General features: G+C 39.3%; 1 protein-coding gene and 1 non-coding gene across 2 annotated transcripts; one reads left to right on the top strand and one right to left on the bottom strand.

Annotated features, from left to right (window-relative positions):
* Positions 1-1,088: 1,088 nt before the first annotated feature.
* On the bottom strand, positions 1,089-2,596 carry LOC149672387 (uncharacterized). The gene is made up of 2 exons (XM_089840180.1): positions 1,684-2,596; positions 1,089-1,627 (listed from the first exon to the last, which is right to left on the bottom strand). The coding sequence occupies exons 1-2, from the start codon at positions 2,594-2,596 to the stop codon at positions 1,089-1,091; spliced, it is 1,452 nt and encodes a 483-aa protein (XP_089696306.1).
* A 1,215-nt stretch (positions 2,597-3,811) lies between these two features.
* On the top strand, positions 3,812-3,884 carry TRNAV-AAC (transfer RNA valine (anticodon AAC)). The gene has a single exon. It is a non-coding gene; the product is annotated as a tRNA-Val (tRNA).
* The last annotated feature ends 7,977 nt before the right edge of the window (positions 3,885-11,861 follow it).

Below are 11,861 nucleotides of genomic sequence, written 5' to 3' on the forward strand. Positions count from 1 at the left end.
TGAAAAATTCAGGAAATACCTCCCATTGATTTTAATATTCAAATTAGGTTAAGATTTTAAGAATAATTTCAAAAAATTAACTCCGACCAATCCCGTAACGCCGTGCCTTTTCGTTAACAAAATTCTCGTGGCACACTCCATGTCTTGCGCCACAATTGTCACATCGTGCAAATTTTTTCAAATCTCGCGATAAATTGATTCAACACGGAGCGTGCCAAGAGAAAATTGTTGATAAAAAGGCGGGGCGCTACGCGATTGGTCGGAGATCCCTATTTAAAATTATCCATGAAATATCAAACTAATTGTCGTTTAATAATCGTTCGGTGTTATTTCCTGGATGTTTCACGATTCAGATTGGTCTTATAGAAGAATAAAAAAAAAATTACTTTATTTTCCACTTCACCATCCCTTTAATGAACGTCTGATTTGTTTCAAAGTATTGCGCCACAAGACCAATCATATATATATGCATAAAGTGTCATAACATCTATCAAGCATTATTACGACAAAGATTCGATACTCGATTATGAATTATCGCCATTTAAATCGAAGTTGCCAGATTTTGAATAAAGGCTGATTACTCGTGACCTATTCATCCGAATTGAATTTGGTGAACACTTTTCAAATATGAATCGACCCCAAGGAATCCGAAAATCGCATTTATATCCTCGAGAATCCAATATTTTCAAATTTGATAATTTTGACATTTCCGGTTTCCGGTATAAGTATGCAAAGGACAACTTTGGAACGGGTAAAATATGAAAGAGGAATGCAAAACTTTTATAACGCACTTTATTCCAGAGCGCTAGCTTGAATAGTTTTTGAAATATAGTAAAATATGTGCGAAAAACGCAACGCGCAAAGACTTTTTTAACAGTCTGTACGTGAGGCCGATGTTTAAAACAGCTCAAATAACTGTTTCAAATATACGCGAGTTCAAAGACAATTTTCGGTTGTTTTCAAGTTTCGAAAAACTACAAGCTTGATTAAAACGAATTTGCCATATTTCCCTGAATTATGTCAATATTAATTAATTGAATTATTTAAACGGAGGCGGTGTAAACAGAGTATATATGCCGTTTGGAAGGTCAGAACTTTGGAAATTTAAAAGCTACCGACTTAGTGACTGGTAATTTTAAATGTCGAACCAAATCTTCTCGAACAAATGTCCCTTCACTAGCTCCGTCAAAAAGGCATCTGACGGTGGTTCTGATATCTTCCCCTTCGGCATATGTCACGATAGTTTGGAGAAGTAGTTTGCGTCGGATAGGCGTCTCTGGGGCTCGTGGAATAAAGGTTGTCATTGCAATGGTTCTCTTCTCAGGTTGCTGGTCGCTTGGTTTTACGTTGTCTTCTCTAGATGGATCAATGACTTCGCCGAACTTCAGACGGCAGATTGATGAATGGTGTCTCCTTTGGCAATGGGTACATTTTACTCCCGATGTACAACGACGTGCTCGATGTCCTTCATTAAGGCATACGAAACATCGGTTTTGGTCTTTGATGATTTCGGACTTCTGTTCTATGGAAATGGCTCGACATAGCTCGGTTAGATGTTCAGAATTGTTGCAATATATACATAGTTTGGATACTGCTGTCTTGGGACTGCTGCCGTAGGAATCCGGCTCTTTGGGTAATGCGACATCTTGAAATGACTGGGCTTGTTCTTTCCTCTCTGATTACTCCATCGTCCAATTTCTTGTCCACGGCGTTCTTCATCGGCTCGTTGATTTGGTCTGCACAAAGCAAGCGTTTTCTCTCGGCTCTCGACTTCTTGCTTACAATGTCTGAGAAGGTTTCCCGCATCCTGTAGCTCGTCCGGGTGGGTCTTGTTAAAGTCCAACAAGATCTCTTGAGGCAAAACTTGTGTGAGTATCGGGAACAAGAAAGAGCCGTAAGTTTCCATGCTTGTGCCCAATGCCTCCAGACTTTTTATTTGGATTTCACAGGTGTCATAGAGCTGTCTCAGGGCTACAACATCTGTCGCTCTCTTCACTGGTTGCAAATGTAGGACTTTCACCATGTGAGTATTAACGGCGGAAGACTTCTTTCCGAACTGATCAATGAGTTTATCCACGGCAGCTTGGTAGATTTCGGCGGACGACGTATATCCTCCAATGGCTTGTAACGCTGAATTACAATGAATCGAAGCTTCAAATTGACTCCAGAAGCCTTGCCAACTTGATGGGTCTCCTCCGAACTTTTGAATGGTCAAGCGTGGTAGCTTGACTGTTGCTTTGCGTTCAAAGTCTCTCTCATGTCCCACTCGTCCCTGAGCCTCGGTGGCCACTAAGTCCTCCTGTCTTCGGTCCGGTATTGTTTTCACAGCTCTTCTCAGTTTCGTTCGCCACTTTACTATTTTATCTTTGAAATCCTCTGAGGCTGCTACCTCCGCCTCTATCTCGTTCTCTTCCATGTCCTGTTGGATGGCTGTATTGAGCTCGTTTGGACTCGTGTTTTTACTCTCAAGTAGCTCCAAAAGCTCCTCTAGCTCGCTCGTCTCAAGATACTCTTCTCTCAAATATTGCTCAATTTGGTTCATTAGGATTGTTGTTCTCTGGCGAATGACTTTCCTCGCTTTCTTCGCCGCCTCCATATCTTTGGTGAGTCAAGTTTACTGCACTCTCTTTCTCGATGTCTGACTGCCGCAAAATATCTCCTCAGTCCTTGTCTCCCGGGTTTCGGCACCAATATGCTGCGACTTGACAGTTGCAGTAGGAAATGACTCACGAACGATATGTTACTAAAATCTTTTATTGGTCATGTACTAACAGTTTAATTTCTTAACCGTGCGTTTAACATAAGATTAATTAGAATCGTATTTAAATTAACATTGACAAAGCGAACTACGGATACTCGATTAAAAATTATACTCTAGCTAAAACTCTATTCACAACTCAACTTTTTACACTATGTTATCTCGTTTATATACAGTCTTATCCTTGTTTTTTTTATAATCATTAGTTTTTTAATTGAAAGCCATTAAGTCTAGATTCTAGTTCGATTCTATTCAGTTCGTTATCTTGGCGGTTGTTTAGAAGTTGTAACTAGCCCTGGTAGATATATGTTTTGACCGTCGTGATTGGACATAATAATAAGCTAGATCTCTTGGAAAAATCTGTGTGACGACGTATATATGGTGTAGTGGTTATCACATCCGCCTAACGCGCGGAAGGTCCCAGGTTCGAGCCCCGGTGGATACATTTTTTCAAGATCGTGATTAGACATAATAATAAGGTTGATCTCTTCGAAAACTCGGAATAACCAAGTATCTATGATGTAGTGGTTATCACGTCCGCTTTACACGCGGAAGTCCCAGGTTCGAGCCTTGGTAGATACATATTTTTACCATCGTGATTAGACATAATAATAAGGTTGATCTCTTCGAAAACTGATAATAACCAAGTATCTATGGTGCAGTGGTTGTCACTTCTAACTGGCGGAAGGTCCCAGGATCGAGCTCTAGTAGATACATGTTTTGACCATCGTGATTGGACATAATAATAAGCTGGATCTCTTGGAAAAATCTGTGTGACAACGTATCTATGGTGTTGTGGTTATCACGTCCGCCTAACGAGCGGAAGGTCTCAGGTTCGAGCCGTGGTAGATACATGTTTTGATCATCGTGATTAGACATAATAATAAGGTAGATCTCTTAGAAAACTTATAATAACCAAGTATCTATGGTGCAGTGGTTGTCACTTCTAACTGGCGGAAGGTCCCAGGATCGAGCCCTGGTAGATACATGTTTTGACCATCGTGATTGGACATAATAATAAGCTGGATCTCTTGGAAAAATCTGTGTGACAACGTATCTATGGTGTAGTGGTTATCACGTCCGCCTAACGAGCGGAAGGTCCCAGGTTCGAGCCGTGGTAGATACATGTTTTGATCATCGTTATTAGACATAATAATAAGGTAGACCTCTTCGAAAACTGAGAATAACCAAGTATCTATGTTGTAGTGGTTGTCACGTCTAACTCGCGGAAGGTCCCAGGTTCGAGCCGTGGTAGATACATGTCTTTACCATCGTGATTAGTCATAATAATAAAGTAGATCTCTTCGAAAACTCAGAATAACCAGGTATCTATCGTGTAGTGGTTATCACGTCCGCCTTACTCGCGGAAGGTCGCAGGTTCGAGCCCTGGTGGATACATGTTTTCAACATCGTGATTAGACATAATAATAAGGTAGATCTCTTCAAAAACTCGGAATAACGAAGTATCTATGGTGTAGTGGTTATCACGTCCGCTTTACACGCGGAAGGTCCTAGGTTCGAGCCTTCGTAGACACATGTTTTTACCATCGTGATTAGACATAATAATAAGGTAGATCTCTTCGAAAACTCAGAATAACCAAGTATCAATGGTGTAGTGGTTATCACGTCCGCCTAACTCGCGGAAGGTCGCAGGTTCGTGCCCTGGTAGATACATGTTTTGACCCACGTGATTAGACAAAATAATAAGGTTAATCTCTTCGAAAACTCAGAATGACCAAGTATCTATGGTGTAGTAGTTATCACGTCCGCTTTACACGCGGAAGGTCTCAGGTTCGAGCAATGATAGATACATGTTTTGACCATCGTGATTGGACATAATAATAAGGTTGATCTCTTCGAAAACTCAGAATAATACAATTTAACTTATATATACCTCAAGTTTAGAGAATAAATTCCATTCTGTCCGAATTCTACAATTTTCTTTATTAACACCAAAGGCTAACGAAATAACAAGGTAATAATAAAAACATTTTTATTTAAGATATTAGATTTTAACAATCAAAAATATTTGGAAGACCTTTTAATATTGTTAATGTATCTCTTATTTTATTTTAAGCATACTAAAAACTAATTTCTATATTATAGATTTGAAGAACAAGCCAATCTACCGAAAATCACAGCAACGCAATCCCGATAAGCCATCTAAACTGCCATGACCAATAAAGACGTTTTGGAGCGGGAGATGGTGTTTGGAGCGATGGCGCATTCCGAATCGACCGCGGCGAACCACTATCGCGTATTGACCACAAAACACATTTCGGACAGAGTAAACAAATTGCGCAGTGTACAGCAAGGTATTTTCAATTATTATACTTATTTCATATAAATTTAAGTATATACTCACTTCTGATATTTTTACAGAACCTGATATCAATGTTAGTGCCAGTACCAGAACAAGCACTCCCTCCATCTCTAAGTTCAGCTAGCTAATTGGACCAAGTCATCTTGCGACTTATTGCCACTTCTAAGCCAAACCATTCGCCGGAAGGAGAACCCGAATTCTATTCAGATATAATACCAACCGATATTTCAAACATAAATTCCTCAAGTACACCCAAAGGTATTTAGAATTAAATAAATTGTTACACACGCGAATTAAACGACGAGCTACTTCATTATATGGCTTGATTATTTCTCATTTGATATATAGAATAATGTTTTAATTTTCAATCAGATGAAAATAATCTGTACAAGAAATTTAAATGCATTTTGAATGATCTCGTTCCACCGACCCCACGAGCGAAGTTTCCGATTAGGGAAGACTTCAAGAATATTCTCAAACATGTCATTCAGGAAAACCTTTTTATTCTCTACGCCAATCCTGGCTGCTCTTTCGAAGCATAACCAAATATTTACAAACGTCCTCTGACCATTCAAGAACAACTGGCCTATCTTGATTCTCTCGGCCCCGTCCAGACGCGCCTCGATCCTTTTAAAAATCTTTTGGCCCTACAACGTGGGGTCAACTTGCCGTCTTATCCCTTTAAATTTTGTATGTAGAAACACTATTAGTTGGTCATTACTGGAAGTGCTGAGACTGTTGCATCCATTGAAGTACACTTATTTACATAAATATACTTCTATGCTGACTGGACGCTTGGAGGATTGGCAGGGAGCATCCGGCACTGCCGCAAAGACGGAGGGACTTCGTCGTCTGTCCCCGGTTGACCCACCCATGCTGCATGCGGGTTTAATTACGGCATGATTTCTCTCTAATTTTGTGACCATGGATACTAATACTGATTTAAGTAGTAGGAAAGTGTTGCCTTTGGGCCATGGCGTCAGTCAGTGCCAGCATTGTGTCAGATGGCACCAGTAAATATGGCGTCAATGAATCATAATCTGAATGGTAGAGGATAAGTTGATGTTGGAAATATCCTTAGTAATGCAGGTCATGATATTCTTATTCCAAGATTCAATTTCCCGTCCCGTGGCCAGGTAGACAATAGCGAGAAGAAAAGCGGTATTGTGGGCTTCCACGCGTATCCATACATGATCTTCACATTCCAAAAGCTTGACGCATTTCAGCTTGTCGGAAAAGAGAAAACCGACTCCACCGCCCTTCTTAGCCGCTCCCATACGATTGACCCCAATCCACCCAAAGCCCGGTGAAATTTCTGGTACTTCATCGTTCCGCAAATGAGTTTCCGTGAGGGAAAAACCAGGTATTGAGTTTTCGATCATTTGATTTTCCAATTCCGCCCACAATTCTCGCCTCCTACCTCCTTGTATATTTAACAGTCCAATTTGTAATGATTTGTCTTTTGGTTTTAACTTTCTACGTTTACGCCATGCCGTTCGCCGCCATTTGTTTTGCTGCTGCACCAATGATCATTCTTGCCCCCCGGAGGCTGCGCCTTCACGGGCTTTCTTGCGTCGATCGAAAAATCGTTTTCTCTCCCACTGTTCCCGTCTAGTGAGATCCGGCTTAATGTATATGTATATGTATGTATGTATGTATGTTGTCCTTCAAAAGTTTCGACCTGCTGAGTACCAACTGTCTCATCTCTCTGTTTTCCAGGACGACTTTGATAGGCCGGGGAGGGTTACCTTTACCCCGGAAGCGTTCACAGTCTGTATCTTAATTGGGGTCGCCTCGAGCCCTAGGGTTTCAGTCAACCATGTACTCATTCTCTCAGAGTTCTCAATGTCATTCGATGGCATTCCAAAGAGTATGATGTTCGTCGCTCTGTCAGTTTTCTCGCGTACCTCCATAAGTACTTTCTTAACAGTGTTATGAGTGCAACCAGCACTAGGCGTATCCATTAGTTCCTCACGAAATTTCTGTAACTCTGCTAAGGGAGCTGCTAGATCTTCCTTCAATTTTGTAACCTCGTCTCTAGGTTTTGCTAGTTCCTCTCGTAGTTTCTTTATTTCCGAATTTGTAGCATTGAACTCCTCCGCTATGTGGTCAAACGTAGTTTGAATCCCGGTCATTTCCTGCTGAATCTTATCAGTGACCAGCTGGTCACAGTGCGCCATCAGCATTGTTTGAAGACTCGTAAACTTGGCGGAGATGTCCGTACTTATTTCCTCGCGAAAGGTAGCCAGTTTAGCTTCAACCACTGACCCCAGTTCCATTTTCATCATCGTACTCAAAGATTGCAATAAGGAATCATTATCACGACTTGTAGCCAACTTCGGTTGTGTCAGAGGAGAAGAGTTGCCAGTAGACGATGATTTGGACTGTTTAGATGTATTTGCGGTGTCTTAGGACCCTCTGATTTATTCGTAGCCGAAGTATTTAGCTTGCTGTTCAATTGAGACTTCCAACGGGTTGTTATATCCGACATAATTAATGATATAATGGGTGATGTAGCGAAAAGTTCGATATTGTTAAAAAAACTGCTAGAGCCAACTTGCAGGGGTATTTACCCGCTATACGTCGGTGTTTTAAAAGTAAAAAAAGAAATTCGAATATTACATGCAGAGAAAAAAACTTCCAGGGGAAAGCCGCCATTCTGAATAATTTCCCTCACGCCACGAGACATCGCTAGAGGCATGAGCGGGTTTGCTAGCCTCTAACACGCAGTGAGCTTGGGCTGCCCTCTAGTGGTGTTTCGTGGCAGGAGAGAAATTATTCAGAATGGCAGCTTGCCCCTGGAAGTTTGTTTCTCTGTATGTAATATTCGAATTGGTCTATATATACAGCCTGAACAATAAAGCGGTTCCACCTAATAGACCACATAATTTCTTGATACAAATGTTAGTATGGATAACGTTTTATTTATATTTTGTAACTTAAATAACGGGCCCCACGTTTTTCGCGCAAATTATTGAGCGTGTAGGGTGCCCTTTACAACGACGCGCTACCATTAGTCGTAATATTAATTTCAAATTGGAGATTTTCTGTGCATGAACAAATATTACTTTAAACTTAGAGGAGATAACGTATAGCCTTAGGGTATCGTCATAACGAGTGTTAGAGGTAGAGCAAAGAGAATGTAAACACCAGGAGTAGCAGGCAGGACCGAAGAGATCTCGCTTTGAATGTTTTTATGTAAGCTTTCAAAATTCTCCGAGTGTCGAAGACGGAGAAAAATAAAAATTTAAATGACTATTAAATTTTCTAGAACTCTAATTTTTTATTTAAATTGTAATAAAACAAGTATCTGCAATTTAATAATATTTATTATCGCACCTTTTCCTTATAGCATGTTTAAGAGATTTTTCGATATAAAGTTAAATTTGACGTCACGCATGAAAGTACCCCTTCCTTTCCACTGTCACCGACCGTAGAAATCCCTCCCCCCTCAAAAATGTGACGTACTATAGGCCTAAATGCCTATAGTTGATTTATTCACGAAAGAAATGAATAAATTCATTGCATTAACGTTATTGAAAAATATGTCAGTTATTCTTTCTTAATTCTGTTGCTTAGGGTATAAACCGTTGGCCATTATTTTTTTGTATCACATATTTAATCTTTGCTAATTCACACTTGTATGTAGACTCATTTTTAATGTCAATCCTTTGAAATAATAATCTTTAACACGTTGTTTTTTTATTAAAAAATGTAAGTAATATTTATTCTTTAAGCCATTTTAATAATCACTAATATTAATTTTTGCTTTTAGTGTGCCGACAGACCGCCCTCTGTGAGGGGAGTATCACTAGGCGTAATCAGAGTAGCTGAGAGTACACGCTGTAACAATACTAAAAGGATTCATCCGCCATCCGCAAGTGAGTAGCCCTTCAAACTGTCCAGTAATCGCTTCGTTGATTTTGGTGTAGGACCAAGAACATTCTTAATTATCTTCACTCTAAATTACAAATCAATTTAACTGCTAATTTACCGTAATGTGGCTAATTTCCAAGTACATTCCAATTTTTCCACCACAATGTTCGCCGTGTTATTCGATATATCGCGAGTATCGATTGACGAGAGTATTGATTGACCCCTCCCTGTCACGGACCGCCACGAATGTAAAAATTCCTCCCTCTCCCTAAGAATGTGACGCAATTTATTGCAAATTGTTTGAATTGATTTATTCAGGAAATAAATGAATAAATTCATTGCATTAACGTTATTAAAAACTGTATTCTTTCTTAATACAGTTGCTTAGGTTATAAACCGTAACGCGTTAACTTTTTTGTGTCACAGATTTACGCTTCGCTAATTCACACTAGTATGTAGACGTAATTTTTATGTCAATCCTTGGAAATAATTATTACCTCTCCGTGTGACGTAGTCCAGGAGAGGTTCTGTAACGGCCGTGTCTGTGTGTGTGTGTGTGTCTCTGTCTGTCTGTCTGTCTGTCTGTCCGTTGTTACACCCACGTGACCGCGTTCGCAGTTTGCGTATCGGAGCAAACGTGTTCGCCGTTTCCGAACTGCTTTCACAGTCACGGAAATGGCTCCTCTACTTGAGTTCTCTCACCACCATCTTCTGGTCTTTGTCCACCCCACACGGACACCAGTTCGTTCTTACTGGCTTCTAATCACCACCATCTTTTGGTCTTCGTCCATCCCACACGGACACCAGTCTGTTCTTACTGGCTTCTAATCACAACCATCTTCTGTTCATTGTCAATGCCACATTGACACCAGTCTGCACTTACACTGGCTTCTAACACCACCATCCACTGGTCTTCCGTCTACTCCACATAGACACCAATCTGTATCATTGGCTTCTAACACCACCATCCACTGGTCTTCCGTCTATTCCACATAGACACCAATCTGTATCATTGGCTTCTAACACCACCATCCACTGGTCTTCCGTCTATTCCACATACAAACCAATCTGTATCATTGGCTTCTACTCCATTATCATCGTTTGGTTTTAGGATATACGCGGCGATCAGCTAGGGTTACGAGAAACGTCTAGCCTCCCTAAGGTGGGATCGCCACCAAAGGTTTTCGCAATTGCGCTTTTTCCATACTATTATAATGGAAAAGAATCGTATATATACCCCATAATTTGAAGAAAGCGGGCAAGAGGGGTACCCTTCACTTTAAACGTCAATATTAGCAAAGTTTGAGATAATAATAGGTATAACTTTATTTTAAACGATTTAACTATTATAAATGTTAGTTATTGAAAATTAAAATAATTAAAAATAATTATATTTATTTAAATATTAAAGATAAACCTCTCGTGCAAAGAGAGAGATTATCATCGCCTCCTATATCTACCGAGGCCCCTGCATGCGATATATTTCCTTCATTGCCTCCTATGTCTATCAAGGCCCGTGCATTGCGATATACTTTTCAAAACAACAACCAAAATGGGAAGCTCCTCTCAGAAACATAATAATTTCTTTTCTCTGTACATGAAATGAAAATATGGATAATATTGCGCTCCTTTTTTAATGGTATGAATCCTTGCCTGTCTATTAATATTTTACGTAGGAGAAATACGTTTTTAGCGAAGTCTAGAGAGGATAAACAAAAGCGAGATTGTTTCGAAAAAAACATACTGCTTCCACTAATGGGTTTATACTCCTTGTTACTTTTGTATAGAGCAATCATGATAAAAGCTTAAAAAATTACGAGAGGACAGACCTTTTTTATCCTCTTGTTTTATTCTTAATAAGAATATAAAACATTTATTTTGTATCAAAAAATATTTTATGGTGCTGAGATTGCTTTAGAAAAATCCAAACGGTTTGGCATTGGTAAAAAAGACATGTTTAAGCTATTTGCAGAGATGATAATTGTTTTACATGTTTTAAATAAGACTGAAGCTTCCACTATTGTGTTTATGCTCCTTGTTTGTTTGTCTGAAAACCATCTAGGTGTAGATAACAGTCAGACCAAAAATTTCAAAAATATATATTTTAAATCTAATCAGATACGCCCACCTAGTTGAAAATAGACCTATTAAATTTGCGGGAGCCATTCTTGAGAATTTTTCTTTGCTTGTAGGTTGTTAATTTATCTACCAGAAAATATTTGTGTTTGGAAGTTGGATATTAAGTCAAATTAAGTGGTTGTAAAGAGCCAGCAGGTTTTTGCCGCTTCTTTTAGTGAGTATTCGATTTTTGTATGTAAAATGGAGGAAGATAATGTTGAGAGTATGGATGAAATGCGGAAGCGCAAAGCGCGGGAAAGAATGAGGGCAAAAAGGTCGACGTTTTCATTGGATACTTAAGTTTTTATAATCATCTCGACACGGAGAGGTAATATTTTGGTTTTCCCAACTTGTTTTTAACACGTGTTTTTATTTAAAAAATATAAATATAATTTTTATTCTTTAAAGGGAGGGTGAAGAGGAACTTAAAGTGTTTTTTATCGATTTTTCTACTAATTATAATTATAAGACCAGTGAAACGTCCAGCAAATATCTCCGAATGATTTTAAAATTCAAATTAGGTTCTGATTTTATGGATAATTTTAAATAAGGACCCCGACCAATCGCGTAACGCCCCGTCTTCCTGCTAACAAAATTTCCATTGCACGCTCTACATCTCGCGCCATGATTGTCACATCGCGAGCAACTTTTATCAAATCTCGCTCTAAATTTCATTCAGCATGGAGCGTGCCACGGGAATTTTGATAACAAGAAGATAGGGCGTTACACTATTGGTGGGAGGTCCTTATTTCAAATTATCCATAAAATCTGAACCTAGTTAATTAT

Source organism: Phalangium opilio, unplaced genomic scaffold (genome assembly GCF_054372755.1).
Source record: "Phalangium opilio isolate 3A_F unplaced genomic scaffold, DU_Popi_V2 ptg000053l_1, whole genome shotgun sequence".
In the NCBI taxonomy this organism is placed as follows: Eukaryota; Metazoa; Arthropoda; class Arachnida; order Opiliones; family Phalangiidae; genus Phalangium; species Phalangium opilio.